Source organism: Westerdykella ornata (assembly GCF_010094085.1).
Source record: "Westerdykella ornata strain CBS 379.55 unplaced genomic scaffold EI97scaffold_5, whole genome shotgun sequence".
In the NCBI taxonomy this organism is placed as follows: domain Eukaryota; kingdom Fungi; phylum Ascomycota; class Dothideomycetes; order Pleosporales; family Sporormiaceae; genus Westerdykella; species Westerdykella ornata.
The window spans coordinates 748,426-776,379 of NW_022986855.1; the positions used below are offsets into that span (position 1 = coordinate 748,426).

At 53.4% G+C, this 27,954-nt stretch overlaps 13 protein-coding genes across 13 annotated transcripts; 8 read left to right on the forward strand and 5 right to left on the reverse strand.

The window, feature by feature from the left end:
• The first annotated feature begins 65 nt into the window (after positions 1 to 65).
• On the forward strand, positions 66 to 984 carry EI97DRAFT_394721 (histone H2A). The gene is made up of 3 exons (XM_033796309.1): positions 66 to 289; positions 481 to 773; positions 827 to 984. Exons 1-3 carry the CDS (start codon positions 234 to 236, stop codon positions 886 to 888), a joined length of 411 nt encoding a protein of 136 aa, XP_033655918.1. The 5' UTR covers positions 66 to 233; the 3' UTR covers positions 889 to 984.
• Positions 985 to 2,398: 1,414 nt separating this feature from the next.
• Positions 2,399 to 4,528, reverse strand: EI97DRAFT_431611 (dihydrolipoamide succinyltransferase). Its single transcript, XM_033797980.1, has 7 exons — positions 4,311 to 4,528; positions 4,201 to 4,259; positions 4,074 to 4,145; positions 3,950 to 4,005; positions 3,527 to 3,898; positions 2,898 to 3,473; positions 2,399 to 2,844 (listed from the first exon to the last, which is right to left on the reverse strand). Exons 1-7 carry the CDS (start codon positions 4,472 to 4,474, stop codon positions 2,728 to 2,730), a joined length of 1,416 nt encoding a protein of 471 aa, XP_033655919.1. The 5' UTR covers positions 4,475 to 4,528; the 3' UTR covers positions 2,399 to 2,727.
• Positions 4,529 to 4,821: 293 nt separating this feature from the next.
• On the forward strand, positions 4,822 to 5,339 carry EI97DRAFT_456790 (uncharacterized protein; the record flags this gene model as incomplete). Its single annotated transcript, XM_033800762.1, has 5 exons — positions 4,822 to 4,844; positions 4,901 to 5,033; positions 5,092 to 5,170; positions 5,226 to 5,267; positions 5,317 to 5,339. 5 exons carry the CDS (start codon positions 4,822 to 4,824, stop codon positions 5,337 to 5,339), a joined length of 300 nt encoding a protein of 99 aa, XP_033655920.1.
• A 62-nt stretch (positions 5,340 to 5,401) lies between these two features.
• On the reverse strand, positions 5,402 to 8,625 carry EI97DRAFT_431612 (uncharacterized protein). The gene is made up of 4 exons (XM_033797981.1): positions 7,959 to 8,625; positions 7,416 to 7,903; positions 7,030 to 7,367; positions 5,402 to 6,975 (listed from the first exon to the last, which is right to left on the reverse strand). Exons 1-4 carry the CDS (start codon positions 8,476 to 8,478, stop codon positions 5,742 to 5,744), a joined length of 2,580 nt encoding a protein of 859 aa, XP_033655921.1. The 5' UTR covers positions 8,479 to 8,625; the 3' UTR covers positions 5,402 to 5,741.
• A 1,144-nt stretch (positions 8,626 to 9,769) lies between these two features.
• Positions 9,770 to 10,736, forward strand: EI97DRAFT_449045 (glycoside hydrolase family 61 protein-like protein; the record flags this gene model as incomplete). The annotated part of the gene is made up of 5 exons (XM_033800192.1): positions 9,770 to 9,846; positions 9,898 to 9,949; positions 10,007 to 10,209; positions 10,267 to 10,498; positions 10,554 to 10,736. 5 exons carry the CDS (start codon positions 9,770 to 9,772, stop codon positions 10,734 to 10,736), a joined length of 747 nt encoding a protein of 248 aa, XP_033655922.1.
• Positions 10,737 to 10,876: 140 nt separating this feature from the next.
• EI97DRAFT_414873 (cysteine proteinase) lies at positions 10,877 to 15,615 on the reverse strand. Its single transcript, XM_033796839.1, has 6 exons — positions 15,275 to 15,615; positions 14,263 to 15,219; positions 14,149 to 14,203; positions 13,609 to 14,092; positions 12,970 to 13,519; positions 10,877 to 12,919 (listed from the first exon to the last, which is right to left on the reverse strand). Exons 1-6 carry the CDS (start codon positions 15,279 to 15,281, stop codon positions 11,268 to 11,270), a joined length of 3,705 nt encoding a protein of 1,234 aa, XP_033655923.1. The 5' UTR covers positions 15,282 to 15,615; the 3' UTR covers positions 10,877 to 11,267.
• A 130-nt stretch (positions 15,616 to 15,745) lies between these two features.
• On the forward strand, positions 15,746 to 16,527 carry EI97DRAFT_465694 (uncharacterized protein; the record flags this gene model as incomplete). Its single annotated transcript, XM_033801484.1, has 4 exons — positions 15,746 to 15,955; positions 16,010 to 16,129; positions 16,180 to 16,383; positions 16,433 to 16,527. Exons 1-4 carry the CDS (start codon positions 15,778 to 15,780, stop codon positions 16,525 to 16,527), a joined length of 597 nt encoding a protein of 198 aa, XP_033655924.1. The 5' UTR covers positions 15,746 to 15,777.
• A 549-nt stretch (positions 16,528 to 17,076) lies between these two features.
• Positions 17,077 to 18,702, forward strand: EI97DRAFT_431614 (TBCC-domain-containing protein). The gene is made up of 4 exons (XM_033797982.1): positions 17,077 to 17,216; positions 17,271 to 17,431; positions 17,491 to 18,054; positions 18,148 to 18,702. Exons 1-4 carry the CDS (start codon positions 17,129 to 17,131, stop codon positions 18,352 to 18,354), a joined length of 1,020 nt encoding a protein of 339 aa, XP_033655925.1. The 5' UTR covers positions 17,077 to 17,128; the 3' UTR covers positions 18,355 to 18,702.
• Positions 18,703 to 19,201: 499 nt separating this feature from the next.
• EI97DRAFT_492864 (uncharacterized protein) lies at positions 19,202 to 19,778 on the reverse strand (the record flags this gene model as incomplete). Its single annotated transcript, XM_033802340.1, has 2 exons — positions 19,202 to 19,712; positions 19,747 to 19,778. 2 exons carry the CDS (start codon positions 19,776 to 19,778, stop codon positions 19,202 to 19,204), a joined length of 543 nt encoding a protein of 180 aa, XP_033655926.1.
• Positions 19,779 to 20,353: 575 nt separating this feature from the next.
• Positions 20,354 to 22,195, forward strand: EI97DRAFT_449049 (t-complex protein-like protein 1; the record flags this gene model as incomplete). The annotated part of the gene is made up of 4 exons (XM_033800193.1): positions 20,354 to 20,399; positions 20,465 to 20,631; positions 20,677 to 22,033; positions 22,086 to 22,195. The coding sequence occupies 4 exons, from the start codon at positions 20,354 to 20,356 to the stop codon at positions 22,193 to 22,195; spliced, it is 1,680 nt and encodes a 559-aa protein (XP_033655927.1).
• Positions 22,086 to 24,116, reverse strand: EI97DRAFT_431616 (uncharacterized protein). Its single transcript, XM_033797983.1, has 2 exons — positions 23,539 to 24,116; positions 22,086 to 23,490 (listed from the first exon to the last, which is right to left on the reverse strand). Exons 1-2 carry the CDS (start codon positions 23,932 to 23,934, stop codon positions 22,354 to 22,356), a joined length of 1,533 nt encoding a protein of 510 aa, XP_033655928.1. The 5' UTR covers positions 23,935 to 24,116; the 3' UTR covers positions 22,086 to 22,353.
• Positions 24,117 to 24,216: 100 nt separating this feature from the next.
• EI97DRAFT_414890 (mitochondrial carrier) lies at positions 24,217 to 26,124 on the forward strand. The gene is made up of 2 exons (XM_033796840.1): positions 24,217 to 24,495; positions 24,656 to 26,124. Exons 1-2 carry the CDS (start codon positions 24,387 to 24,389, stop codon positions 25,822 to 25,824), a joined length of 1,278 nt encoding a protein of 425 aa, XP_033655929.1. The 5' UTR covers positions 24,217 to 24,386; the 3' UTR covers positions 25,825 to 26,124.
• A 117-nt stretch (positions 26,125 to 26,241) lies between these two features.
• On the forward strand, positions 26,242 to 27,600 carry EI97DRAFT_492868 (uncharacterized protein). Its single transcript, XM_033802341.1, has 2 exons — positions 26,242 to 26,454; positions 26,504 to 27,600. The coding sequence occupies exons 1-2, from the start codon at positions 26,310 to 26,312 to the stop codon at positions 27,439 to 27,441; spliced, it is 1,083 nt and encodes a 360-aa protein (XP_033655930.1). The 5' UTR covers positions 26,242 to 26,309; the 3' UTR covers positions 27,442 to 27,600.
• Positions 27,601 to 27,954: the final 354 nt, after the last annotated feature.

The window sequence follows — 27,954 nt, forward strand, 5'->3', positions numbered from 1 at the left end:
CAGCTCTGGGCACGCTAGCGCCGCTGAGTTGATCTCGCGCACCACAACACGCCGCCGGGCCCTTCATAAGGAGCGCCCGCCCCCCGCCCACAGTCCTCTCCCTCTCTCTCTCTTCTCCATCCACATCCAAACCGCCCTTCAAACAACCCATCGCGCAGCGTCCATCGCTCTCAGCTCGCCTTTCCATCTCCATCGCAACCGCATCTCTAAACTTCAACTCCCACTTCTTCAAAATGACTGGCGGCAAATCTGGCGGCAAGGCCTCTGGCTCCAAGAGCAGCGCTCAATCGTATGTTTCCCTCCTTCTACTTGGATGACTCAGGTCTTTTGTTTTGGTCTCGCGTCTTTGACGCGTTTGTTTTGGTCTATCGGACGCGTCTTTTGCTTTGGTCTTTGGTCTTTTACCTTTTTGCTATTTTCATATTACGTTTCCAACCCCTTTGCTCTTTTGAGCTTCATATTCTGACTCTGGTTTCACAGCCGTTCCTCCAAGGCCGGTCTCGCCTTCCCTGTCGGTCGTGTCCACCGTCTACTCCGCAAGGGCAACTACGCTCAGCGTGTCGGTGCTGGTGCTCCCGTCTACCTCGCTGCCGTCCTGGAGTACCTCGCCGCAGAAATCCTCGAGTTGGCTGGCAACGCCGCCCGTGACAACAAGAAGACCCGTATCATTCCCCGCCATCTCCAGCTCGCCATCCGGAACGACGAGGAGTTGAACAAGCTGCTCGGCCACGTCACCATCGCCCAGGGTGGTGTTCTTCCCAACATCCACCAGAGTACGTCGTCTGTTTCCCAGAATCTGATCGCTTTTGCTGACTATTTTTTCCAGACCTTCTGCCCAAGAAGACAGCCACCAAGGGCGGCAAGCCCACCAGCTCGATGGAGTTGTAGACGCGTGTCTCTCTTCTGTTCTTCGGCGCGGCGGTTCTGGGTTGAATTTTTTTCTGCAATGATAATGGGGTTCGGTCTGGGTTCCTGGGTTCACGGCTTTACTGCTCAGGGGTTTGCGATACCTGGGCTGTATATTACATCCGGATAAAGGGTGATATCACGAGCTTGAATTAAGCGATATACTTCAATTTTCTGGCCTTTTGCATGCAAGTGATGGTTTGAGTGGATTGCTGACTAGGATGTTGTTGACGATTCTGGTTTGCGGTTTCGGCGGCTTTGTGCGCTGCTATGGCTTGTCCCTGGATCCCTTCACTAACATATCTAGCGACATGGGGTCGCTGTTTTGATTTGAAGATCTGACGCCGTTCAAATCGGATTATCTGGGTCGTCTAGACGAGCGAAATATGGAGTTTGTTTTGAGGCCCTTCGATTCCACTGTGGCGCCAATCTGACGTCATCCCCACTCTGGCTATGCGTGAAGTTGTCCTCCCCACCTTACACGGGAGCAAATGCTAGTGCACCAGCAGTGAACTGTGCAATTATCTCTTGTGAAAAGAACAAAGATTGTGGTCCTATCAGTATTCAGGAATATTAATATCCAAAGGGCACATCGTGTGTCTTTTTACTGTGATACACTGGAGCGGTCGAGCTGCATAGCTGCACGGAGATGATCCAATTAGGATAGATAGAGTGTGGCAATTGACTACTGCTCTGTGCTCTTATAGAGTGTATACTACATACATACCTTCAAATTAAAGCATTCGTAATAGAAACGCTATTTGGATCGGTTTTCCCGTTCTTCCCTCATTTCGCTGCAATGCCGCCATGTCCATCTACCAGGCATTTGGGGCTACCCGGCAACTTCGCACTCCCACCCCATGTCCGCCTCCTGCAACACCACATCAATTTTTTCGAACTTTTTTTGATTGCAATAAATTTAGATGCCATGGAAATATCCACCACCGAATTTTCGTGCGGATTTATGGAATAGCTGGTTGCTGGTGATTTAATGTCGATTTACCGTTAAGTCTTTTGTTCGCATATATCACCTATAGGACTTTCAGGAACAAGACGAGGTGGCGGAGAAATTCGGCGCTGTCGAAATGCCTACCGGAGGAAAGGAAAGTAATTACCAGGTTCAAATAATACAAAAGTCAATTCAGAGAATAGATCCGGGCACTTCGTGGTTGTGTATTGCCTTCCCGATTGGCGTTTGGCACGCTTTCATCACGGCTAGATATGTTCTCCGCCTCAACCACGCACCCTCCAACCGCAACGCTGAACCAGTGCTTCTCATAACGGCTTTCTACTTCGAGCATTGCTATACAAACGACTTAGAGGTATGCCCATATTCTTCAACAACACCCCATCCCGCCCGAGCATGGCATCAAACTAGAAGCCATCCCCGACTAGCTCCACCACGAACTTCAAGAACACACGCCACCAAGACCGCAGAATTCATTCAACGAGTCACAAAGCACGCACCGAAAGAAACGTATGCAACACCCAATCGATTAAATGGCAAAAGAGAAGATTTTTATTCGACTTCCTACTCTCCCACGCTACACAACCACACGCTCCCTGCCTCCTCCACCGCTCTCCGCAGTGCTCACCACTCACGCCAACGCGTTAATCGTACATGCAAAACCATCTCCTCCCAACCACACTCAACCATCCCAATACCATGCCAGGCTTCTTAGCTTAACATGCACACATGTACAGATTGATCCCCATCTCCGCCACAAAAATGCACAAGAAACAGACGGACGACAAATAGAGCAATCGTTTGGAAAAGGTAATAAACTCATATCAGGACAAAGGAGCTGTCAGGTATTTCTTCTAGGCAAGGAGCATTTTGCGCGGATCCTCGATGAACTCCTTGACTCTGATCAGGAACGTGACGGCCTCCCTTCCGTCGAGCAGCCGGTGGTCGTACGTGAGGGCGAGGTACATCATCTGTCACCTGTTAGCATCAAGATATCCAAGCAACGGGAGAATTATAAACTTACAGGCCTGATCTTAATCTCCCCATTCACCACAACCGGCTTATCCTTGATCGCATGAAGGCCCAGCACGGCGGTCTGCGGCAAATTGATAATGGGGGTCCCCATCAGCGAGCCGAAGACGCCTCCGTTGCTGATCGTGAAAGTCCCACCAGCCATATCCTCAATCGTGAGCTTGCCGTCGCGAGCCTTCTTCCCGAGGTCCGCGATGGCCTTCTCAATGCCAATCATATCCAGGGACTCGGCATTGCGGACAACAGGGGTGACGAGACCCTTCTCCGTGGCCACAGCGACCGAGATGTCGACGTAGTCGCGGTACACGATGGTGTCGCCACCGTTGGGGCCCTCGATGGAGGCGTTGACGGCGGGAATCTCCTTCATGGCCAACACGCAGGCTCGCGAGAAGGCGCTCATAAAGCCGAGCTTCACACCCGTCTTCTTCAGTATCTCATCCTTGTACAGCTTGCGGAACTCCATAATTTGCGACATGTCGACCTCGTTGAAGGTTGTCAGCGAGGCCGCGGTGTTCTGCGACTGCTTCAAGCGCTCGGCGATTCGGAGGCGCATGCGGTTCATCTTGACCTATAATGACGATTAGCAACAAGTCCCCAGGATATGATGCATTCTACACATACACGGCGCTCCTCACGATTCCCGGGGACAGGCTCCTTCTTAGGCTCTGCCTCCTTGGCCTCCTTTGCGGGTTTTGACGGCGGCGGCGCGGGTTTTGACACCTCCTTAGGCGGCGGCGCAGGTTTGGGCTCCTCCTTAGGAGGCGCAGGCTTCTCCTTCTCCTGGCCTCCCTCCGGCTGCGACGAAGTCTTCTGCTCCGTTGGCGCGGGCTCCTTGGGCTCCTCCTTAGCAGAAGTCTCCTTGGCCCCACCTGAGGGTGCAGCACCGCCCAACTCCATCTTCACCAGATCCTGTCCAACGACGACGGTGTCCTCCTCATTGACCAGGAATTCTTTGATGATACCGGCCTCGGGGGCGTTGACGGACACGTCGATCTGAAAGAGCGATGAGTAGGCTGGGATGTGGGGCCTTCAACAAAAACATACCTTGTCCGTCTCGATGGTAGCAATCTCCTCGTCTGCCTCAACATGGTCGCCGACCTCTGTTAGACAATGTTAGCACGCAATCTGATCCGTTGTCCTCAATTCCGGGATAATGGAAGCTCCTCACGTTTTGACCACTGTTTCAACGTTCCCTCGGTTATCGACTCGGCCATCTGCGGCACCTTGACAATCGTGTCCGCTGCAACCGGCAGTTAGCAATTGTAATCCTTCTTAGCTGGAGAGTGTAGACAGACCATAGCCGCGCGAGGGTGTGATGAAAGGGAGGCGACATGTTGCAAGCTGTGTGGGTCTCCTTGATAGCAGTTAGCTTTGCATAGAAACCTCCATCAACAGTAACGCCCACCTCGATGCCTGGCTAAGAAGCCCCGACGAGGTGGCCCTCGTCACAGCACTGTAATTCCGCGTTGCAACGCGACATGAAGCTATGCGGGACGCTCGGAGAACGGGATGCGATCGTATCGGTAATGACGAAGCCGCAAGGCGTCTCAGACACTGCTGGCTCGACATTTTGTGCAACCAGTCAATCGACGTAAGTGGAGGCAGGCGAACAGCACTCGTCTCGACGAATTGAGCGACCGACGAAGGGAGGGCGCGTAACCAGGGAGGTTGAGGCAATTATGAGGAGAGATGAGTTGTAGCCCGAGAACTTGCCCTTTCCCTCCAACCGGAAAACGTCAGAGCGCCATGACCGGGCCTGCGTTTGCCAAGCCGCGCCTCATCAGCTTGCTCCACATTCAGCGAAACGACGTCTCCCAACTGCCATTCCACCCCTCCGCCGCATTGAGACCCCGAATCGACGCGCGCCGACGCAGAAAACACGCGGTTTACCTCGAGCCGCCATACTGCAGCTGGCCATGGCGTCGAAAGCCCAAGTCCTGTCCGTCCGCCCTCGCCCGGTCTCCTCCCGCCCTCCCTGCTAATTCCCACTGACAGCCGCCTGTATCGGCGTTCATTGAAGCTCTCCCTCGACTGGTGTGTCCACAGGTATCTCTGGCGGGGCCAGGCCATGTATATTCGCGAGCTTTTCGAGGCGCAGAAGCACGTCACAGAACCGCGCCAGCAGAGGGTATGACGACGCATCAGGAATTGGGGGATTGGAACTATGGCTGATGTTGCCATTGTAGGCTCTGATTAAGGAAACTGAACGGATATTGGAGGAGTGGAAACATCCTGATCCGTATCGCCCACCTACGGCCCCTGGAGGTATGATTGCGGACTTGCAATGGCCGACGGAATGTCCGGGGTTAACCACGCACAGGGAGCAAGTACGAACGCAACTTGCCTGCGCCCATCTTAGATCGTGAGTATACTTTTCTACCGCCTCCTCGACAAACCATTGACTGGTTTAGCCCCGATCAAGCAGAATATCTAGAGGATGTGAAGGATGGCGGCGGGAGACTGTACTGTACATATCAAACATTGCACAAGATAAGCGCGGGAATGCACGACTTCAAATTACCACTCGCCCCAGCATCCACCAAAACTTTTGGTATCCAACAACTACGGTCGTCTTCATTGCCGTTGAAAGGTGGCTAATCTCATCCGTATGCTGGGCGTCGCTGGGTCCGGACAACGGTAGCTGCAAAAGCATACACGTGCCTCTTTACCGCTGGGATACCAAGACCGCCGAACGAGATTTGAGGAAGTACTGGAAGTAGCTGCACTTGTTCATCTCCTAGCAAGGCAGGGCATACGGCCCAAAGCATCGATAATACAGAGAACAGCACACGAATGGAAAATTCAATAAAACGAAATACACGATAACCGCTCCTGCTCACTTCCTGGGTATCCTGGGGTATTCTCCTGGCACATGTAGATCACTGACGCTCAAATCAGTCTTCTGTCTCATCACCGCGGGAAATACCCGCTCCTTCTCGAGCGACCCTCCATAGGTCGACTCCGATAACTCAGTGACAGGCGTCTCAGCTGACGACTGTCCAGTTTCTGAACCCGTGGGCGCGGAGACGGGAATGGGTGCCTCGCTAGAATCTGCCCTCAGTGGCATTGGTGCGCTTCCGGTGCCAGTGGCAGGAGGTTGCAGGTGAGCATCCTGGGCTTCGAACTGCTGATTGTAGGCCGCTACGCCCAATGCACCCGCTGCTGCACCACCTGCAACGGGAGTCATCCTATCACCGTAAGCGCTATTGTGGCGCTCAATCGGTGAAAGATCGGCATCATAAGCTGTTTGGGCGGCGGCGATGCCACTGCTTGGGACGGGTTTGAAATCCTGAGGGGGCTGAGGCTGTGCCGTAGAGTGTTGAGGCTGTGTGTTGTACGAGAATTGTGTTCTGGCATTGTGGCTCGGGGTACCTGGCGCATAAGGAGTAAACCCTTGCTGCTGTTGTTGGTCGTCAATGTTAGCCGTGGCCGAAGCATACTGATGATGATGCTGGTGTTGATAGCTGCTGGCGGGGTCGTAACTCGTTGCTTGGTAGGGGTCGGGATATCCGGCTTGGTTCAGGCCGCCAGCCACAGTGGTCAAATCATTACCCACTTCTGAGCTGCCACTAGACGGGGGAAGAGGTGCTTGTAAGTTACGTTGGACTTGTATATCGCTTGGGAATCGCCCACCTGGAGATGGCCGTGGTGGGGCTTCTTCTTTTGCTTCCACTTCTGACACGGACTTGCTGGCATAGGGAACTCGATCGGCTTCGTCCTCCTCAAGCCCGCCATCGGTGCTTACAGAGCGAGCACTTCCTTGGCTGGCGCTTCTTGCATGGCGGCGCACGAATGCGTTGCGCTCTTCTCCGCTCTTCTCAGTCAAACTCTTGATGTCCTCATACCAAGCCAACATGGTGTCGTAAGTCTCGGCACGGAAGACCCAAGTGTGACCACGGTGCATTGATCCAGTTTGCCTGCCTTTCAGTGCAAATTTATGAGAGGAGCTGCCAGGCTGTGAATGGGATCCGAGCTTCTGGTCTGGCAGATACAACGACATGACAGGAGGCTGGGTGTATATACGGTCCGCTGACTTGAACTCGTGAAGATGAGTGGGTGACAACACGTACCTGATAGATGTGAGTCACTCCGAGTAAAAGGGGTGTTTGCGGTCTGTGACTTACCACCCAGGCGTATAGCTCTTGAGATATTTGCTCTTTCTCTCCAACATTCCTGCCCGAACTTCCGTCGTTGCTGGGTGATGCTTTCCCGGATATTCTATGTCTTCCAACCGCCGCAACGGAATGTTGGGATTGACGAAATGCGGATCATTGAGCACAAACTCGTTCCACTCAAAATCTCTCGGCATCCCAATAGGTCCATCTCGCAACCTATCAACTGTCGAGTAGATCTCGTCGGCTTCGTGCTTCAGAATGCTTGCTAACGCATTATAAGCTTTCTGTATCTCGCCCACCACAATAGACTCAAGCTCCCTGCCCGAGTTTTCCAGATTGAGGTATGCCTAGGGATGGTCAGCAATCTGTTGAAGTGCAGTGATTGGCGGACATACCCGGTGAAGATAATTCTCCTCATCAATTTGTCGTTCAACCTGGCGATCGACACCGAGCCGCACCACATACGGGTCCCCTTTTCCAGCAATAGCAGCTGGATCCGTATCTACCAGTGACAAGGCCTCCCCAAGGGCTGCAACGCATTTCCTCGTCGTCTCCTTCTCCTTCTCTACTGAGTTTTTGAAATCACCGGAAAGGGATTTGATCTCCTTAATCTTCTGACCCAGATCCGATCTGAGCCCGCTCAGCTGATTAATGACTTCATTCATGATATCTCTGGCTTTATTTGCCTCTGTAATGGCTTGACTGTGGAAGTCTCTTAGCAGGCGGCTTGCGTCATTCAAGCCACCCTCGGTCATGAAAACGGAGGGTGGTACGGTGTTGTTGATCAGATTGGAGACCTTGAGAGTGGCCTTCGCACGATGCTCGTAAGAAAGTGAGACCTCACGGAAGTAGGTGATGAGGTCCTTTAGAAGCTTGCGCCATGCTATATTGCACTGTCAGCCGCAGTCGGCGTTGGATGTAACGCGTGTCCAACTTACCTTGAAAGCGGTTTGCCAGAATGTCCGTCGGAGATCCTGATGTAGGCACCGGTGTATAGAAGACGCTGTTGTGTTCGTTCCCCTGATCATCGTCATCGATGCTCACGCCTCGGATGCTCCCCGCATGCATGCTACGGCGGCTTCCGCTGCGCTTCAAGCTCCCACTCCGTTTCACCGAGTTGCGTTTCTTCAGGGTACCAGTCCGCGCAGGCGCAGAGCCCCGGTTCAAGGAGGAGGCCCGGGAAACGGACCGCCGCGGGAAGTCACCATCTGCAAGCACCGACGATCCCCTTGTGCGGGCATCGAAGTCCTCTTCGAAACGGCCGGCTCGTTGGGAGTGTTGTCGATTCGGGGTTTGTGACAAGGATAAAGTCTCTTCTCCATGGTTTACTGCGAAGTCGTTGGTCTCGACACCGAGATGTGACGCAGCTCCATAGCCTCTGTTGAGGTGTGCGGGGTCTTGAGGAGTTGGTATGCTCTGGTATGGCCCAGCGGGCGTGGTCGGACGCGGAGTTGCCATGGGAGTGCGTGGAAGCGGGTCGGGTTACTGGGGTTGCCGGCCCGTCACTATGCAATGTAAGGTATGGGTATTGTTGCTGAAGCAGACAGTGGAATAGGGACTGGAGCTGGTGGTGAGCTGGCCGGCGATACAGTAATTAGACTAGCGTGATGTCATTGCTGAAAGACAAGGTCCAACGGGTGCCTGTCGCCGGATTGGTCCCTGGTGATGCTTGGCGTAACTCAACACCAAACCGCCGTCATCACGCAGCCCCGTGCGCCCCAGACATCGACCTCAACATTGAACTGTGAGCACTGATGCCAACAGTACGGACCCAGGTGGAATCGCTCCATATGCAGTTGCACTGAGTTACTTTGGTCTGTCTGCACCCGCATTTGTATCGCCATGAAACCAGGAACAAGCCGAGCGACGACCAAGATCATGGAAATGAAGTTAATACTGCCGACATGCAGCACACAGAGAGTCCTGGTACTTATTATTACTGTGTAGTTGGGCATTGACGCGACTATGAGGCTCATCATTCACCATCAATGCTATATCTGCACCTATAATGCTCCCCTCGGAGCATATATGTACAAGTATGACTAAGAACCCCTGGCTAGAGTGGTCGCGCCATCATCTACCGCCTCTCGCCCAGAATTTCACCTTGCCCTCGTATATAAACACAAGCCCCCCAGCGTAACCCGCAATATACAATCCCCCATCTCCTACTCCTCAACGCCAAACAGTAGCTCCCGCCGTGTGGCTTTACCGCATGAGAACTCCCTTGTAAACGGCATTGCCGGGCCGGCAATTTAGATGAGATATTCATCACCGGGTGCTGCGTCGATGCCACCATTTTCGAAATTGCTGTCCAATCGGCTCCAGCCATGAAACGCCCCATGTCCCCTTGCAGTAGATTTCGAGAACAAGCCGAAGCACGTTTACGTTCACTGGTGCCCGATGTGATGGGGCGATACGAGGAGGGCTTGCGGCAACCCATGGGGTAAAAGTGTGGGGTGCGCTGCCAAGGGACTGGGGAAGGGCAGATGACTGCCTCGAATTTAATTGGGACGCTTGATGGGATCTTGCACGAATGCTTGGGGATGGATAGAGTGGGGATCGTCATGCTCTAACTATCTACTATATCCTATGGGACGGGATGGGCGAGTCCGGTTTCCTGGCTGAGGGTTGCGGACGGTGTATATAAGGAGGAGGGCTGCTGATGGGACCGTGAGGCATCTGAGTAGTTCTGAACTTCTATATCCAGTTGGTATACACAGGGCCAGCAAGGTCTTAGTAGACATTCATCATGAAGGCCATCGCCGTTACTGTTCTCTCGTTCCTTACTGCCTTCTCCTCTGCTCATGCTGTTGCTCAGCGTGTCAGGTATGACGGAGAGTAATGCCAGTCAATGAAACCGTCTGACAGTCAATCCAGGGTGAATGGTCAAGACAAGGGCCAGCTTGTTGGCATTCGCGTCCCCAACTCGGTACGTTCATCGAAGTCCACCTAAACCATCCGTAAATCAAAGGCTAACTGAACCCAGAACAACCCCATCCAAAATGTCAACGACCAGAACATCGCCTGCAACTCCGGCTACCGCACTCCCGTCTCCAACGTCGTCATCGACGTAAAGGCCGGAGACCGCGTCGGCGTCCAATGGGGCCATGTCATCGGCGGCGCACAATTCGCAAACGACCCTGACCACCCCATCGCAAAGAGCCACAAGGGCCCTACCATCTTCTACATGTATGTCTTCCTTCCGACATCCTCCACGATATGACCTCGCACTAACCCACCCCCAAGGGCCAAGGTCGACAACGCCGCGACCGCCCAACCCAACGGTCTCCGCTGGTTCAAGGTCTTTGAAGACGGCCTCGACGGCTCCGGCCAATGGGGTGTCGACCGCATGATCCAAAACGGCGGCTGGGTCGACTTCACCATGCCCTCCTGCGTAGCCCCGGGTAACTACCTCCTCCGTGCTGAAATCATTGCTCTGCACTCTGCTAGCAAGCAGGGCCAGGCCCAGTTCTACATGGTATGTACTTGCTAAGAAGAAGTTGTCTCGACTTGGAGCTGACGGAAATCAACAGGGCTGCGCTCAAATCAACGTCTCTGGCTCTGGATCCAGCACCGGTGGTCAGACCGTCAGCTTCCCGGGCGCCTACTCGGCCAACGACCCCGGAATCCTCGTCTCCATCTACAATGCTCAGGGTCAGCCCACGGGTAATGGTCAGCCGTACAAGATCCCCGGCCCTGCTGTGCTGCGGTGCTAGATGGGTGACGAAGTCCATGTTGCAGGCGGCAGTGAAGTCTGACAAATGGACGCGGATGGAAGCATCGACTATCTGAAACGTTAGTAGCTATTCATAATTCACGCTGAACTCCCAAGTGAACGACATGCTTCAACAAGTGACAAGCGTGATAGTACACTTCTTTTCTAATCTTTGTATGCGACTACGCTCGGGGTATCATCTCCGGATCCCAGGATGCACCGCAAGCAATACCAATATACAATGTCTACGCCATCCGCAACCTGAAATCGTGGAAGGAATATCACCGTGCCTATCAAAGACTACCCTGGGGGTGGCAGAAGGAACGTGTGCACAGTCACCTAATGACATCACCCACGTACCAACAACCCGTCGAAATATATGTCTGTAGAGACAAACTCAACCAACCGGAGCATGCAACTATGCGAACGTAGAAGCCTGGGGCTTCACCCTCTGAAGCGCAGTTCTGTGCCCTATCCGTGGTTACGTCGTCTCACCGCTGGGCGACCGCGCGAGAATATCTTGTATCTCCCCTTAAGTGACCTCGACGCCATTAATAACGGGGACATCTGCGCGGTGTTCCTCACTCGTCGGCTGCATTGGTTGTGGGGAATGCTGTCGGCCTTCTGTCTCCGGTCTCCTATGTACAGCTTCCGTAAGCTCTTCGATCCGATCTGCTTTGACGTAAACGACGCTGGTGGATGTGGCAGCACCCTGCGCTTGGTAGATCTCACTCGGAGCGACCTCTTCCACGTACTCATCGTTGTACCTCCGCCAGACTTTATTCTGTGCGTCCCAGATGTAGATCCAGTAATGACCAAATTTCGCAGTCCCACGGTGCATGAATACCGCATGAAGGCGGTACGGGTAATCTTTGCAATTCTGGAAGATAGAACTAATCTGGTCATCGATATGCTTCAAGTCTTCCTGAACACGTATAGTCTCTTCGGAGATCTCTCGAGCTCGGTCCCGCAGCTGGTTAGGGAGGTCTGGAAAGGCAGGGATGCTGTCGGCATCGGTATCAACCAGTTTTTCGCTCTCTACCTGGTTGAGATCTTGGAGGAAATCGGCGGTTTCATTAACGGTCTCGGAGAGGGTCATCCTCAAGTCGGTGTTGAGAAGCATATCCTTCTTGCGCTCGCATTCTTTCAGTGTGCGTCGAAGCCGCCACTGCTCTTCACGGAGTCCTTGAAGTGTATGTGCGGAGAGGGACTGCGTTTGTTCAAGGTATCGGTCGAGAAATATCACTTCGTCAAGCCTCAGATGGGCTTCATCCTTCGTGGTTGTGCCGCCTTCAAAAAGAAGACGCCGGACATTTACGATGAAGATCGGAGATAGATGAGTAAGGCAGTCGTACTTGCTGACTTGGCCATCTTCAACTTCGGTAAGGCTGCCAAGTTCATCATCTAGGGCGGCATAGAGCGACCTATCTCTCCGTCCGAGGGACACGAGATGATGGTCTTTCAATTCGCTGGTGCCTTTGACACCATCCTTTGCTCGCATTGACGTCACCTCAGAATAGAACATATTCTTGATGATATCAGACTGCTCGTCATCTTTCAGCAACGTGCCGTCCCCTTCAAAAGCACACGATAGCATGTCAAAAACGTTCATGAGGATTTCTGCAGCGTCCTGTTGTTGAGCTAGGCCTTCGATGCTCTTTGCATCTAGAGGTCTTGGGGGAACCGGCGGAGGGCGAGAGGGAGGCTTTGGTGCGCCGGAATTTCCGGTCTCTTTTGAGTCAGTCTCCATCGGTTCCGCACTGTGTTCGTCGCTCTGTACATGGTGAAGTGGAGGCGCTGATGTGCTGAGCTGAACGCCGCTTTCGGGCTCAATTTCCATGGACTGGTCGTTAGGTTCAACCACTTCGTCAACACTTGAGCGTTGATCCGGTTTTTGCGTTCCAGCATCTGCCATGTCTACGTCGACTCGACCGCTTGCAGAGCCTGGAGGTGATGGAAGGGCTTTTGTTGGATCCGGCATAGGCCCGTAAACTGGTAAGCTTTCAGAAGCAGTGATATCAGGCTCGATGGGGCCATCTTGAGCGACCAGATTGGCAACATTGCCTGTCTGCCCCTGTTGAGCCTTGGGCACTAGGGCAAGTGCAGCCAGCTTGAGGTCAGGCTGAACATGGTCTGTGTTGGCGGTGATCATTTGCTGGAAAAGTTTTCTCAGTTCCAACACAACTAACCGCTGTTGTTAATAATAAATCGGTCGACGCGAGATAGTAACTCACATCTTTGTGCGCGGTCCGCTTGCTCCCGTGTCACAACACTGCGTCCAACCCGGCCTTTGGCCTGCAAGCCCTCTGGACTGAGATCCTGAAAGTGCTGCTCGCAGTCAAGCACGTAATCGCGCAGAGGTTTGATGGTGAAGAGGAACTGCAGCACGCTGTTGAGATAGCATGTGTTTCCGATATTCCTGCAACCGACGGGCCAAGTATCCAGCGGATATTTCCTTAAAGGGACGTTGTGGGAGGATTCCTCAACGTTGAATCGTTGTTGTTGGTCACGACATATCACTTGATACGCCTCCTCGTACTTTGCCCTTTCTGATTCGTTTTGGCTCGAGTGGAAGTCGGCCGCTACGCGTAACGTCTCGAGATCAAGGCGTTCTGTTCGGTCTTGCACGTTGAGCAGAGCGTAAGCCGTTCCTATATCCATGCCTGGGCGTTTATCATACGAAGCATCATCCATCCAAGTCCACAGTTGCTCACTCCGGCGGTGTTGCGCAATGATTCGGAGTGCTTTCCTTGCGATCTCCTTGTCAGCGTAGTTCTCTGTCACCTAAAAAAGAGTAAGCAATAGTCATGAGATATGCAGTGATCTGAGTGCTCAAGCCCGTCATGACACGGACGTGAACAAGGGCAACGCACCTTATATGTGTACATGGACAGGACAAAGTCGTCGGTCTGATCTTCATCCAGGCCTAACCAAGACAAGGCCTGGTCGTACGTCTCTATGGTATCCGACGCGGCTTGTCTGATCTTCTCACTCATGCGTGCTCCGCCAATCACTCTCAGTGCATTTCGGGCCTCCTGAACGGCGTCCGGACTTATATCTTGAAGACGCGATCTAAAGACCCCTATGATATTGTCGTCAGATTCGCTAGAATGAGAATTTATGTCCATCCCGAGGATGCGATACGCCTTAGCCACCTCTTGTCTGCTCGCATAGCCCTCTGACGCCAGCACCTGGACATAAGTCTCAAGGTCATCGCTTTTGCGACCTATGGCGATTTGCTGGATGCATTCGAAGTAGTATGGCCCGTTGAGCGGATCAGCCCTCGCTTGACAGGTAAAAGCAAACAAAAGAAGGCTATCGGAGAAATCGCTAAGTGCACCAAGGCCGGCATAATATCTGTGAAGCATGAGTCGCGATATATCAAGGATGAATAGTTGGGAGAGACAACATACGGATGGTCTTCCTCTCGGCTCGCACTCCTAGTTCCCGTCGATGCTCTTCTTTGATCTGCCAGGAGAGAAGTCAGTGGATGTGAATCAAACAATGATCCCAGAGCAAAAACATACACGTTTCGCAGCCCAGGGCCCTGTTTATGAACATCAGCCCGGGCTGCAGCGGATCTACAGGACGCCTGATGGCGGTACGCTCTGCTTCAGGCCGGGCGAGGATAAGGGCGCCGAGTTCATGTTGAACATCATCGACAAATGTACGCTCATTGGGATCCGCTCGAGCATCCTCCGGTTTCTTGGGCAGGGCCGGAAGTATCCAGGCCTCCTCGGGCTCGCTCTTGTACTCGAACCCTAACCGGTGGAGTAGCGCATCGCAGTCTTTGCCGAATGTCTTCAAGAATTTGCGATTTAACAGGGGGATCCTGTTCTTGTTTTCTTGCGGTTCCAGAGAATCGCGGAGATACGTACGTAAGAAGTCTAAACCGTCGATAGGGCGTGCAACTTGGGTATCAGCTCGATCCCCGGCTATGCGTCGCGCGTTTTCCAGCCGCTCTCTGAGCAGATCTTTGTTGGTGAGAAGGTTTATCTCCTCGTCTGTTAAGCACGGTGGGCTCATGCGAATGGTCAACGTTGCGGGGCAGATCGGAGCGGAGCAGTTGAATCGGAATTCGCGAGTCTGGGGTCGGACAACAGAAGACGACGGCATGGCTTCATGGTCGGTGATGAAGTGATGAAGGAGGTAATTCGTGCTTGTGTGCCGGCAAGGGCTATCTCTGCTGCCATGCTCGCGCAGATCGACCAGGACGTCAACATGCCAACGGCATTTCTGGCAGAAGCATGCAATCTTGGTCAAGGTACCGTGCGCTAAGATTTCAAGCCTTGGTAAGTTGCTCTGCTCAGGTTTGACCCCAAGCTCGTGCCTGCAGTTGCGCTCGTACACGGCGGGCTTGGGCGGCGCAGAGGGGTCATAATGAGGCGGGGGAGTTGTAAGATAATTCCGGCCTGCGGCAGTTTCATAGCGAGGGTCGTAGGCGAGGAGATCAGCAATCAGGCGTGGCGCGGTCTTTCCGGGACCTAAGTATAAGAGTTAGTGGACTGTACTTGTGGCAGAGCGATGGGAGAAGCTTACCAGACATTTTCGATCAAGCTTCAAGAGGCGTATCTTCAGCCTGGATGATGGTTCCTAAAGCTATAGAAAGAAGAAAACTCAGGAAGGGGTGGTGACCTGGAGCAGTGACCGGACGTTTGTGCTTGGTTGAGACGGTCTACAGCATTGTAGCTATAGGCATCAGCGACGAGTGCGGGTTTGTGGGTTTGCGGCTCGCAGCCGCCGCAGAATCCCGTCAAGCCTCTAGCCGGCGCACCGAGCAAATGGAAGCAATCTGGGTAAGGCCTAAAAACGACCGGTGTAGTATAAACTGGAGAAGAAGGGTAAAATGCTCACTGAGGAGCTGTGGTAGAACTGTTTGGTGGTGGAGATGTCAATGAGGGCGTGGCAGAAACCTTGCCAGGAAAGGACTAGGCTCCACGCATCGCACCTCCCACCCCTGCACGGTACCACTTGCTCGACCTCAACCCAGACATCTATCTACCCACGCATCCAGAAGCAACCCCATAACCCCGCCGCCCACCATGGCCAAACCACCGGAGCATTTCCATCCGCACGACACTCTCGCGAACACGGCGCGCACGACGCTGCAGACGGGTATAGGCGGCGCCTTCATGGCGGGTGCCGAGAATGCCCTACGAAAGCAGAACGTCGGTGCCATGGGCATCATCACCCGGTCGGGCGGCATCATCGCCCTGTTTGGTATGCTGGAAGAGCACGTATGCCCGTGGAAGCTTAGGACTAATTGACGGACAGCCGGTGTGGGAGCCACATATCAATTCACGCGCGATTCGGCAGCCAACCTCCGGCAGGTGGACGACACATATAACGAGGCAATTGCCGGCTTTCTAGCTGGCCTGGCATTGGGTCTGCCGAGTATGCCTTCAAGCTCATGTTCGGCGAGATACACGCTGACAATTGCGCAGAGAGGAGTATTGCCGTCATGCTCGGAGCTGGTGCTCTGACGTCCATCACAATGGCTGGATTTCATTACACAGGTGGTTTCAGGGGCTATAAGAAGGACTTGGTGCACGCTCCTGGAGAAGATGATGTCGACGTGAAGGAGAAGAACAAAGCGGAATATCGCCGACCCATTTCCGAAATCATTTCTGATCTGGGTGAAGGACGAGGTGAGTGGGGCCAGGGCGACATCCACGCTCGCCAGGCTAATGCGGTCAGGCATTTATGCACCCGGTTACGAGGAAAGGAGGCGCCAACGGTTACTGGCCAAATACGGTATCGATGTGGGCGAAGCACAAGGCTCGAGAGCTTGAAGAGCGGTTTTTTGACAGCGAATATTCCATGGCATAGGATTGGGGGGTTTGCAGCTCGTGTACATAACATCAATGTTACCCATCTACGAAGAACAGGTTCAGTTAGCTGCCAATTGGCCATTTCTTTCTCTGACGCAGAATCAGCTTTTGTGCGGGCACGCCTCCGAGCAGCTTTATGGGCGTCAAACAATAACTTGTTCGCGCACTGTACTAGATTCTGCCGGGAATTCGCCCACGTGTTGCCGTAAATGATATTGATCGTGGATCGTGGTGTACGAGACACTGGACGTGTATATGACACTGATGCACAATATACTGCCGATTATGCCAACTTGATCAGTCACATTGGCACAGAACTGTGATTGTCAATCCAAACATGTCCTTTTACAGCATTAATTAACGTTGCCGGTATCTGCTTGCTCAAGGGAACTTCTGGATATCAGTCTATCATGCAACCAAGGTCGTGAAAATAAGCTTTCCCCCCTGCACCGCCACCAATCGCGGCCCACACGGAACCTCGCTATTGAATAGTTCGCAGTCTTGCATACCAAGGTAGCAAGGGAACAACAATAACTGTGTTCCTAAACAGAACCCACCTGTCATGGAAAATGCCACTACGAATGCGTCTGCGGAGTCAGAGGCAACACTAAAAGAGCGCTTCTATCGACAATTTCAAAATGAAGTGAATGGTAAGATGTCGAACATCCTATGCCTACGAAACATAATAACTGAGCGATTACCAGCCCTTGAGAAACAGATAGAGGGTTTGGGTACAAATGCGCTTACAGGTGCTGATCGTAATGCCTCCATCGAGAATTGTCTTGCAGGAATCGACCGGCTGTCGCACGAAGTCAAGGACGCTTCGAGCTATCTTCCTGCGTACGACCGGCGGGCGTATAGCAATGTCAGTTCGCCGATTTATCGCAATTGTCGCTATGGAGATGTTTGCTGACGAACTACAAGTCCATCAAGACACTCTCTGACAAACTAGAACGGAGCCGCAAAGAAGCGGAGCCGCCTAAGAAATTCAGATTCAAAAGTGCGCGCATTGCTCAGGCAGCCACTTCTACAGTCCCACGAAGCGCGGCAGAGGAATCCCAATCTACCGTGGAGTCCAGCTCACAGCAAACGCCTACCTCTCAGCCAACGTTTAAGGAAGAGCAAAGCGCAACGATCTTCCACCGGAACAACGCCTACATCACCCTTCCTACGACATCTGGAAATTCTTCTCGAACAATAGCCAACATAACCAACAGTATCATTTTACCTCCTCTGTCTGAGCCTCAAACCGTCGCTTCCCCCCTAGCCAGCCTCATCCTAAAAGACATATCTACTTCTCTCATCATCCTTCCTCAAATCGACGGACCCATACATATGACGAACATCACCTCCAGCATTCTCGTAGCATCATGCCGCCAATTCCGCATGCATGCATCCAGAGACGTGCAGGTGTATCTGCACTGCGGGAGCAGACCGATTATCGAGGATTGCGAGGGTGTGAGGTTTGCGCCCTTGCCAGAGTGTTTTGTAAGTCCACTCTGATTTTCTGATCTCATGGTATTCAGCTGGTTGAAATGTTGAGGTTCTGCTATGGGCGGATGAATGCTAATCGAACGCTAGACCACGCCAGAGATGCGCACGAGACTGAATCGGTGGGATCAGATTGACGATTTTGGATGGTTGAAGGCGGAACCCAGTCCGCATTTCAGTGTACTGGGGGAGCACGAGAGGTTTCCGGAGCAGGCGTGGAGGGATGTGGCTGAGAGAAAGGTAGAGAAGACTGTTGAGGATGCGTTGAAAGCGTTCGGGATCCTCAAGGATTCATGAGAAAAGGGCGGTTCTCGCGAATCACTCATGGTGAAACCGTTTGCCTGGATAGCGAATGACCAGCCAATGGATAATCTCCGGTCATACTGTTGGGCTGTTCATATGGTTATAGCAGTGTTCCGCAGACTCTGAGAAGCTTATGGGGTTCTTGTGGTTATCTCCTGGCCAGCTTTGTGGAATGACTTAGGGACGGATTTCACCGGAAGGTCTCACCGGACTGTATTGCACCGGCTAGAAGCAGCAGTCGTGGACCGGAATTCCATATTGGTGGTATTGCAAAAGGTAATACGTCTTACAGACAAGGCTATGTGTGAATGATGAAAGAAGAATACTGTATTGATAGAGCAACGCCGAGAGTATCGACATGAAAGGATTTATTCTATCACTCGTCTAATGCCCCAAGGTGGTCGCGATTGACTCCGAAAGGATACTACACAGTACTGTATACGCATGTACCCCATCCAGTGGTCCACGTCAATGGCCCGGAGTACGGCAGGCCACACAACGGTGGGCTGGGCCGCAAATCGGGCGTGACGGTGGTGCTTTGCGCAATGGCCTGTGCCACTTAGTACCATGGAAAGTGAACACGGATAATGAAAGGCTGAATATTTCCCTTCAACCCTTATAACAGCCTCTTTGCGTCCGGATCCGCCGCACCCAAGATGGAGGCGGCAAAGGAAGGCAAGAAAACTTCGTAGGCAGTGATGCATCAGAAGCTTTCCAAACGGCTGCCTGATGTAGATTCCTGGGTCACGCGAGGCGAGGGCAGTTACACTGTGCACATATTCCTGCACGTCTTGAGCTAATATTCTCCTGCAAGGTACATCCCTCCGTCGCTATCAAATACTCAGAAAAACACCACAGGGTCGGCCCGCAAGGTAATCAAGCCTGGTAAAAACTCATGGACAACTGTACAGAAGGCATCGTGATTGGTTGGCTGATCATCGTGCTGATCGGTAAGGAGCGTAAGCCGGACATTGCGTACTAGGCTCTTGGCTTCGGGACTCAAACGGCGAATGAAATCCAGGACAGGCAAATAATTGAACCCATAGAAGTGGAAGAGGTTTTCGGAATACATGATGGAGAGACATTCATGGTAAATCAGGCGATTCGTTCGGAGGACATCGAGGGTGGGTTTGTCAGGGTGGGGGCGACATAGGCTGTTCCATTTCTTGTTGATCACCTTGGTGTCGCAGTCGGTGTAGAATCGAAATCGCTTGTTCGATGATGGCAGGAGATATCTAAAAATCTCGCGTCGGATCTCCGAAGGTAGCCGGAGTAGAGGTGGATAGTAGTCCAGTGCTGTTCTCGTCTCTGGTATTGATATCTGTTTGGCGACAGAGTCTATTGAATGTGTCCTTGAGGTCTTGTAGAGATCTCTGGAGTCATGACTTGTTTGTATCGGAGCAGACTGGTCCCTTCATAAGCCTTTGTGCAACCGATAGTAGAATGGGTGCTCACTTTTCTAGAAAATGTCCTGGCTGGCATGATTCAACCGCACAGATATGGACACAAGAAGAATGTGATAATGAGGAAAGCGAAGATAAATCAACAATACAAAGCGGTATCTGAGAAGATCTATATCTCAAATATGGTCACGAGGGTTGAAGGTGTTGGCGCCAACGGTACAATGCGGTGAATAAAGGGCGACCTGGGAGGGAGAAGAAAGGGCCGGGCGACAGCACAAAGGAGAGCGTACAGAGCAGGATCACGACAGCCTGACGAAGGAAGCCTAGAACGGTGTTATATGCATTGGAAGCATGATGAGTAGGGTGTTGGCTGCGGGAAGTCGTCAATGAGGCTACTTGGCGCGCGGCGCGGGTGAAGTATTCTCCGACGGTCGCCCGCCCCGGCTCGTTTTTTTGGAATCGCGTCCGGCCGCCTGGAGGCACATACGAGCTCCGCAGGACCCAACGGTATCTTAGTTTAGTTGTTTCTCGGAGGCCAACGCGATTCCTGATTCTCGACCAGTAATTTAAACCGCATATCCATCGCTGCCATGTCATTCGGCGGTCAAACGCCCACCATTGTGGTCCTCCGCGAGGGTAGGGAGTCCTAGCTCTCATATGCTACCCCTCCTCGATCAGACCGAATATTAATGCATGAACAGGTACCGACCAGTCCCAAGGCCGAGGACAGGTGTTGTCCAACATCAATGCCTGTCTTGCCGTGCAGTCGACGATTAAGGGCACCCTTGGCCCCTATGGCGGGGATCTGCTCATGGTCGATGCGAACGGAAAACAGACCATCACGAATGATGGAGCTACCGTGATGAAGGTATTGTACACTCCTACTTGAGGGTCACAAGACTGACCTTTACAGCTCCTCGATATTGTCCACCCCGCCGCTCGCATCCTCACAGATATCGCCCGCTCCCAAGATGCCGAAGTTGGAGATGGAACCACATCCGTCGTTGTGTTGGCAGGAGAAATACTCAAGGAAATCAAGGACTATGTTGAGCAAGGCGTGAGCACCCAGACTATCATCAAGGGCCTCCGGAGAGCTTCGAACATGGCCGTGAACAAGATCATGGAGATCGCCGTAGACACCGCCGCCGCGAACCAACGGGAAACCCTCCAAAAGCTCGCAGCGACCGCCATGAGCAGTAAGCTGATACACCGCAACTCGGACTTCTTCACAAAGATGGTTGTTGATGCTGTGTTGTCTCTGGATCAGGAGGACCTGAACGAGAAGTTGATTGGAGTTAAGAAGATTACCGGAGGTGCTCTCCAGGACTCACTGTTCGTAAATGGCGTGGCTTTCAAGAAAACATTCTCGTATGCAGGGTTTGAGCAGCAGCCCAAAGCCTTCAAGAACCCAAAGATCGTCTGCTTGAATGTCGAACTAGAGCTCAAGAGCGAGAAGGACAATGCGGAGGTCAGAGTGGAGCAGGTCTCAGAGTATCAGGCCATTGTGGATGCTGAATGGCAAATCATTTTCGACAAGATGGAGGCGCTTTACAAGACTGGTGCGAAGGTGGTTCTCAGCAAACTCCCAATTGGCGATCTCGCAACACAATACTTTGCGGACCGCGACATTTTCTGCGCCGGACGGGTAACATCGGATGATCTCGAGCGTGTATGCCTGGCGACCGGTGCCAGCATTCAATCCACTTGCTCGGACATCCAGCCCAAGCATCTTGGAACTTGTGAGTTGTTTGAAGAGAGGCAGATTGGAGGCGAAAGATACAACTTCTTTGAAGGGTGCCCGGCAGCAAAGACCTGCACACTTGTGTTGCGAGGAGGTGCAGAGCAGTTTATTGCCGAAGTCGAGCGCAGCTTGCACGACGCAATTATGATTGTAAAGCGCGCAATCAGGAACAGGAACATCGTTGCCGGTGGCGGTGCAGTGGAGATGGAGATATCCGCTCACCTGCATGCGTACGCCAACAGGGATGTTCCGAACAAGCAGCAGTCCATCATCAAGGCCTTTGCCAAGGCATTAGAGGTGATACCTCGTCAATTATGTGACAATGCTGGCTTCGATGCTACGGATATTCTGAACCGCCTCAGAGTGGAGCACAAGAAGGGCAACATCTGGGCGGGTGTTGACTTCGTGCATGAGGGCATTGCGAACAACATGGAAACGTTTGTCTGGGAGCCAAGTCTAGTGAAGATCAATGCTCTGCAGGCCGCAACAGAAGCTGCCTGCCTCATTCTGAGTGTTGATGAGACGATACGTAAGTTTTCCCTGATTGAAGATCTCACGAGCTAAAGCTAACCTTGAGGCAGAGAACCAGGAGTCACAACAAGCGCAGGCGCCAAATAAGCCGCTACCTCCAGGAGCAGCACAGAGGGCACTGGGCATGAGGGGCCGCGGCCGGGGTATGCCCAGGCGGTAAAGGTTAGGAGAGACATAAAGTAGTCAACTCCAAGCGTTCAAGCTGACGATAATAAAACACGGACCAAGATGTCCTTCGTGAACGCACATTTCAGTTTGAAGAGTGATCAAGTCTCATTGTGCGTCCAACAAAACGTCGCTATGAACACCCACCCGGATTCACGCATAACTCTTCACCCTACTCCAATAGAACGGCCTCTCATTCTTCCTCATAAATTCCGCCCAATCATCCGTTAATCGATTGTAACTCCAGTACCCCTGCCACATCAACTTGTTGTTCCTAGCCCCTCGTCCCGCACTCCCCAACGCCAATATCATCTTATACAGATACTTGGGTGTGGCGCCCTCAGTCTCTACATGCAAGACACCCTCCTTCTCACCATTGGATTCACCGTCGACGCCAGGGATCGTGGGGCCTGAGAGCCGCCAGCGTCCTAGAAGCGCGTCTTTCATCGGTGCAGAAGGGAGGTTCCCGTGGTTCTTGTGGACGTGCTCCAAATGAAGGTAGGGCACCACGTCGGCGGGCTCAGAGGTGGTAAGGAGACTGATACAAGTGCCGTCGCGCAGGAAGCGGAGATAGCGGTAGTATGTCACGATGTGGATGGGGGAGTTCCAGGAGACGCTGGTTGGCGACGAGGCGCCTGGGCGGGTGTAATTGACGGTGGAGATGTAACAGCCGTTGAAGCGGATACGGGGACGTTGGCGGAAGAGGGCGCGGTAGGTTGGGTAGATGGATGGGACGAGGAGGGTCGTGAGGCTTCCTGGATCGAGCTCCTCGGTGACTGGGGCCGCATCGTCTTCGTCGGAGCCGAGAAGGAAACCCCCTTTACCGTCGTCTCCAAGGGGTTTGCCATCGACCTGGCAGGCGAAGGTGTAGTGCATAGCGCCGAAACCGACTTCGTTGCCTGTGGCTATGCGTTTCCAGATGCGCTCCTCGGTGGTGACGAGGTAGGCGAGGCGTTTGCAGACTTGGGCTAGGCGGGCAAAGGAGGCGATGTCGGTGAGGGCCACTTCGAGGAGGATATCCGAGAGGATCTCGTCGGGGATAGTGGAGATGGGGCAGGGGAGGGGTGGGGAGAGGTCGGTGGGTGGGGGTTCGGCTTGGATGGAGAGGGTGGAGAAGGAGTCGAGGAGGGATTGGAGGTTGGAAGAGAGACCGTGGAGGGAGTGGTGGGCGGGATTTGGAACAGTGGTGGACGCGTTGGAAGGGTTGATGTCCTGGTGTTTGGGTTTGGAGGTGAAGGAGGAGGGCGGGAAGTGCTTGTTCTTGTAGGTTTGGTGGACGTTGGAGTCGAGCTATAGATGGTCAATTCACACACATCGGGATCGGTATGGCACGCCTACTCTGAACGCCTTCCGGTAGAGGTTCACGCTCTCACCCAAGCTCCCCTGGCTTTCTTTCTCAACGGCTTTCTCATAGTGCTCCAATGCGGAGTGGGGCTCCTTGCTGGAGCCCGCAGCAGGGGAACTGGTTTCATCCAGTCTCCTTCCATGGCGCACTTCTCCAAGATCGGGATACAAATGAGGCTCTACCTCGTCTATCTCCTCCACAGCCTCAGGGCGTGCATGCCGAGACACTTCAGGTACAATGCTCTGTTTAGACGTCTGAGCTCTGTTCGATGAAGCTTGAGAAGACTTAGGAACGGCCTCTTCCTTTTTGGTCTTTCCTTTGGTTTTCGCGGTCACTTCTTCTCGCCATCTCTGGCGGAAGGTCTCCAGCTCTGCTTCGGTGGAGTCCATCAGGGTGGCGGATCTAGAGGATTAAATCCGATGTTGGTGGTCGGAGAAGGAATGCAGTATAGTCACAAGTGCCGCAGGATGACTCTAGGAGGGCCTGTATAATTAATACATCGTACAATAGTGACTCAACGCTAGGCAGCCACAAATAACAATATGTTTAAGAGTTTGACCTCCACACGCAGTCATCTCGTGCACACGCCGACGCTCTCCGCCACGCCTGCGCCACCATCTGATAAGGTCGCAACATTTCCCGATGCACGGACCAACTTCGGCTGGAATCTTCTGCCGTCATAGTTTTGTGATTTCTCCGATCCGTGGGTAGCCCGCTGCTCGTCATTCCCCCCGAATCCTCCTTGAAGAATATGCCCACGCCCTCTATCTCGCGTTCCTGGGACTTTGTGACATCACCTCGTAAGGATACGAGGTAACTGGTCCCCTCCACCGACGAAGCCATGGCCGTCATCGCTTCGGGGAAGCTGCAAGATGGGTCCAACGGTGATGTATCCGTGGTGCAGAAGATGCTCGCTGCGACGACTGGGAGCGTGTTGACGTCGCTGTTAGGTATGTTCTCATCTTTTCTTACGTTCCCCCTGCGATCCCTCCACCGTATCAAGATATTCACTCGTCATGCCTTTGTCCGCCTGTACCCGAGAGGGTTTCCTAGAAGGCGGCGACCGCATTGAATCGCACCTTGCTTGATGATTGTAGCTGACTTGGACAGTGACTCCTCTAGATGTCGTCCGCGTACGGCTGCAGTCGCAAGGACACGTCCCGAGCACGTTGGCTCCAGCATCGCGGGCCCATATCGTTTCGTCTCTTACGCAGTTTCGCGATCTGCCCCCGAACCTGGGAATATCCGCTTGCTGCAGAGAAGTCTTCTGGGTGAACAACAACGCCCCGTACTGTGTTGCTGGTCCTACGGTTGCGCCTATCAATCCTGCTGTATGTGTCGTGGAAGAGACGGAAAGGCGGACGATCAATAGTACATGGGACGGGCTACGAAAGATTGCACAAAATGAAGGAATCAAGACATTATGGAGGGGCCTCTCTCCTACACTGGTCATGGCTGTCCCAGCCAATGTCATCTACTTTGCCGGTTACGACTGGTTACGAAGCGCGCAACACTCGCCTTTCCAAACGACGGTCCCGGACGCCTATGTCCCTCTCGCCGCCGGTGCTACCGCCCGCATATTAGCAGCCATCGCTGTTAGCCCGATAGAAATGTTCCGGACAAGGATGCAGGCCGCCAGCCACACCGCAACAGCCGCAGGCCACTTCCGAGAAACCATGGACGGGCTTCGGGAGATGGTTGCACAGCAGGGTGTACGCAGTTTGTGGAGAGGGCTGACTCTGACCTTGTGGAGAGATGTCCCCTTCTCAGCAATATATTGGTGGGGCTATGAAGGCGGCCGCAACCTGATCACGGATATCCGCGGGAGATCAGAGGCTCGCCATGACGGCATCGAATTCCACGCCGGCCGAGGAGAAGAGAGGATACGACGAAGAAGTCAGTCACGGAACCGTGAGAACCATACCGCGACACTCGTCGACAGCTTCATCGCCGGAGCCGGATCGGGAGCCGTAGCTGCTTTGGTCACTACCCCCTTCGACGTGGGTAAGACGCGGCAGCAGGTCTCTCGCTATGCAGGGACGAGGCCGACGGACCAGGTTGGAACGACCGCCAAAGCCGTGCGGCCAGAGGACAGATCCATGCCTCGGTTTCTGTGGCACATCTTCCAGGAACAAGGTGTCAGCGGCTTATTCCGGGGCTGGGCCGCCCGCTGCTTGAAGGTAGCGCCGGCCTGTGCCATCATGATAAGCAGCTACGAAGTAGGCAAGAAGATGGCCAACGAAATGAACGAACGAAGAGAACGGCGAAAGGAGGTTTAGGGGGAACACTCCAACACTCCACCCGACGGAAGCGCGATACCCCCGATGTCGTTGTACAGGGCAAGCACTGCATCACTGTATATTGTTTTTTGTTCTCAGGCGCGCGGCGGATTCTACTCACTGCATGGCCTGGTTCGTTTGCTGCATTTCTATGGTGTTTAGGAAGAGCGGGAAGCATTGGAATTCTTGCGAGTGTCTGTAATGATACCAGCGTTCAAAAACTTCGTTGATTTTGGGCGCATGTACTATATGCTTTGACATTACTAGAGTAGAGTATATTTCTCTCTTTGCATGTTGGATAGTTTCAATGTCCTTCGTAACTGAAGCATTTGTCCATATCCTTTTGGGAAGTGTTGGGTCACGTGATGACGCGGAGAATGTCCACCCGCGCAGCTTCCAAGGTTGCAGCTGTTGAGGTGAAGCTGTAGCTTTCAACATTTCGCGACATTCTCGTTGCTCTTCCCCAACCGCATATATCCACCACCATGTTAGACGCCGACGACTTCGCGTCCGTCTTCCCCGACGACATTGCGTACGACAATGAGCTCATCGAAGAGATTCAAGAGAACAAGAAGTCGCTAGGCGGGCGCACATTCTTCGAGCGACTCCTCGAGCTCCTCCAGATAAAATGTACCATCCCTCTTTCACATCACCTACCTAAACTAACACATCCTCCCAGCAGTGCGCAGAGCATACCCACCGCCAACACCCTCCCACCTCGAAAAGCTGCACGAAGCCATCGTCTCCGCGCCCATAGCGCAGCACTACAAGCACAGCCTGCTCTTCTACCTGCTCAAGGACCTGGACGGCGCGTACGAAGGCGAGACGGAGCTGTCGACGACGTTCGCGCGACGCGTGCAGCTCGCGCCCCGGTTCTGGACCTTTGTCGAGGGCCTCTGGGCGCTGGATCATCTCGATTGCCGTACCGCGGTCGCGAGGCTGACGCATCCGAGTATTATCCCCACGTTTCCGGATGAGATTATGTTGGTTTTGTTGAGTCGGGCGGCGGCGGGGCAGCAGGGTCGCCGCCGGGGGGTTGGTGCTACTGCACGCGAGGGGAGGGAGAGGGAGAGGGAAGGCGAAGATGTGAGCGTGTTGCCGCTTGCGTATTACGACTGTGCGAATCCGCCGCTGGTGGGGCAGCAGATCAAGGTGGAGTTTGTGCGGTACTTGGCTGCGCGCAGTGTGACGGAGACGTTTTACTGGATCCGGGCGAGGCCGGAGCAGGAGCAGAGGGTGTTGTTGGAGGTGTTGGTGAAGGAGACGTTGGATAGGCATGCGTGGGATGAGGAGGAGGAAGCAGGGGAGGGGCAAGATGGAGCGGCGACGTATTCGAGGGAGGAGAGGGCTGTGGAGCTTGTGGGGTTGCCGTTTACGGAGGAGGAGGAAGAGTGGGTGGAAAGTTATTTGACGGAGGGGAAGGGGAGGACGCTTAGGGGAGCGGCGGATACGGTGCAGATGAGGAGGATTGCGACGGGGCGGTTGGAGAAGGTGGTGGCGGAGGGAATGGCCAAGGGGAGGAAGTATGAGCAGGTGAATTGGGAGGTATTGAGGGACGGGATAAAGAGGGGGTTGGGACCGCGGGGTGAGCTCGAAGGCATGGGCTTGAGCGCTTAGGAGAGATACTCTGGGTAGAAGATGGCCTACCTTCTGATTTCAAGGCATAGCGGCGGAGTTTGGGGGTTTTAGGTTCCAGGATCTGATATGGGAATCCACTCCGGGCTGTTATTTTGTCTTCCAATCACCATAATATTGATGACCTGCCCTTCACTATCTGGTTACATATGTATCTCATAATGACATGCTCATAAAGTCGTGACTTCGGACTCGATACAGCTCTCTGTAGGGGCCCACATCCATGCAATCATGCTCTCGTGCTCCAAACGCTCCAACAATGCTATATACGCTGAACTAGCGTTTCACTTATCGCCTGTCGTCCAGTTGCACAAATTACCACGGTAGTTGCAAGGGCGGAGGCAGCTGTCCAACAGGTCCCAGGACAGCAGCGGCAGTCTTAATACCAGCAAGTCCACGGACCGCCCAAAACTGGCCCGTCTTGCTCATATCGACCGTATCGATCCAGGTTCGAAGCACTGCAGCAGCTTCTTCGCATTTGGCGGCTACTCCATG

Excerpts from the sequence above, each read along its gene's own strand:
- EI97DRAFT_431611 (XM_033797980.1), bottom strand. The coding sequence starts at position 4,474 with ATGTCGAGCCAGCAGTGTCTGAGACGCCTTGCGGCTTCGTCATTACCG. Across the intron at positions 4,146-4,200 it reads CACACCCTCGCGCGGCTATG|CGGACACGATTGTCAAGGTG; the intron begins GTCTGTCTACAC and ends TGCCGGTTGCAG. Across the intron at positions 3,474-3,526 it reads GGAATCGTGAGGAGCGCCGT|GTCAAGATGAACCGCATGCG; the intron begins GTATGTGTAGAA and ends TCGTCATTATAG.
- EI97DRAFT_414873 (XM_033796839.1), bottom strand. Across the intron at positions 14,093-14,148 it reads AGCCGAGAGGAAGACCATCC|ATATTATGCCGGCCTTGGTG; the intron begins GTATGTTGTCTC and ends CATGCTTCACAG. Across the intron at positions 13,520-13,608 it reads TGTCCATGTACACATATAAG|GTGACAGAGAACTACGCTGA; the intron begins GTGCGTTGCCCT and ends ACTCTTTTTTAG.
- EI97DRAFT_394721 (XM_033796309.1), top strand. The coding sequence starts at position 234 with ATGACTGGCGGCAAATCTGGCGGCAAGGCCTCTGGCTCCAAGAGCAGC. Across the intron at positions 290-480 it reads TCCAAGAGCAGCGCTCAATC|CCGTTCCTCCAAGGCCGGTC; the intron begins GTATGTTTCCCT and ends CTGGTTTCACAG. Across the intron at positions 774-826 it reads TCTTCCCAACATCCACCAGA|ACCTTCTGCCCAAGAAGACA; the intron begins GTACGTCGTCTG and ends TATTTTTTCCAG.
- EI97DRAFT_431614 (XM_033797982.1), top strand. The coding sequence starts at position 17,129 with ATGGAAAATGCCACTACGAATGCGTCTGCGGAGTCAGAGGCAACACTA. Across the intron at positions 17,217-17,270 it reads ATTTCAAAATGAAGTGAATG|CCCTTGAGAAACAGATAGAG; the intron begins GTAAGATGTCGA and ends AGCGATTACCAG. Across the intron at positions 18,055-18,147 it reads CGCCCTTGCCAGAGTGTTTT|ACCACGCCAGAGATGCGCAC; the intron begins GTAAGTCCACTC and ends ATCGAACGCTAG.
- EI97DRAFT_492868 (XM_033802341.1), top strand. The coding sequence starts at position 26,310 with ATGTTAGACGCCGACGACTTCGCGTCCGTCTTCCCCGACGACATTGCG. Across the intron at positions 26,455-26,503 it reads CGAGCTCCTCCAGATAAAAT|CAGTGCGCAGAGCATACCCA; the intron begins GTACCATCCCTC and ends ACATCCTCCCAG.
- EI97DRAFT_431616 (XM_033797983.1), bottom strand. The coding sequence starts at position 23,934 with ATGGACTCCACCGAAGCAGAGCTGGAGACCTTCCGCCAGAGATGGCGA. Across the intron at positions 23,491-23,538 it reads TCTACCGGAAGGCGTTCAGA|CTCGACTCCAACGTCCACCA; the intron begins GTAGGCGTGCCA and ends GACCATCTATAG.
- EI97DRAFT_414890 (XM_033796840.1), top strand. The coding sequence starts at position 24,387 with ATGGCCGTCATCGCTTCGGGGAAGCTGCAAGATGGGTCCAACGGTGAT. Across the intron at positions 24,496-24,655 it reads CGTGTTGACGTCGCTGTTAG|TGACTCCTCTAGATGTCGTC; the intron begins GTATGTTCTCAT and ends TGACTTGGACAG.
- EI97DRAFT_431612 (XM_033797981.1), bottom strand. The coding sequence starts at position 8,478 with ATGGCAACTCCGCGTCCGACCACGCCCGCTGGGCCATACCAGAGCATA. Across the intron at positions 7,904-7,958 it reads TCTGGCAAACCGCTTTCAAG|CATGGCGCAAGCTTCTAAAG; the intron begins GTAAGTTGGACA and ends AGTGCAATATAG. Across the intron at positions 6,976-7,029 it reads AAGAGCTATACGCCTGGGTG|GTACGTGTTGTCACCCACTC; the intron begins GTAAGTCACAGA and ends CACATCTATCAG.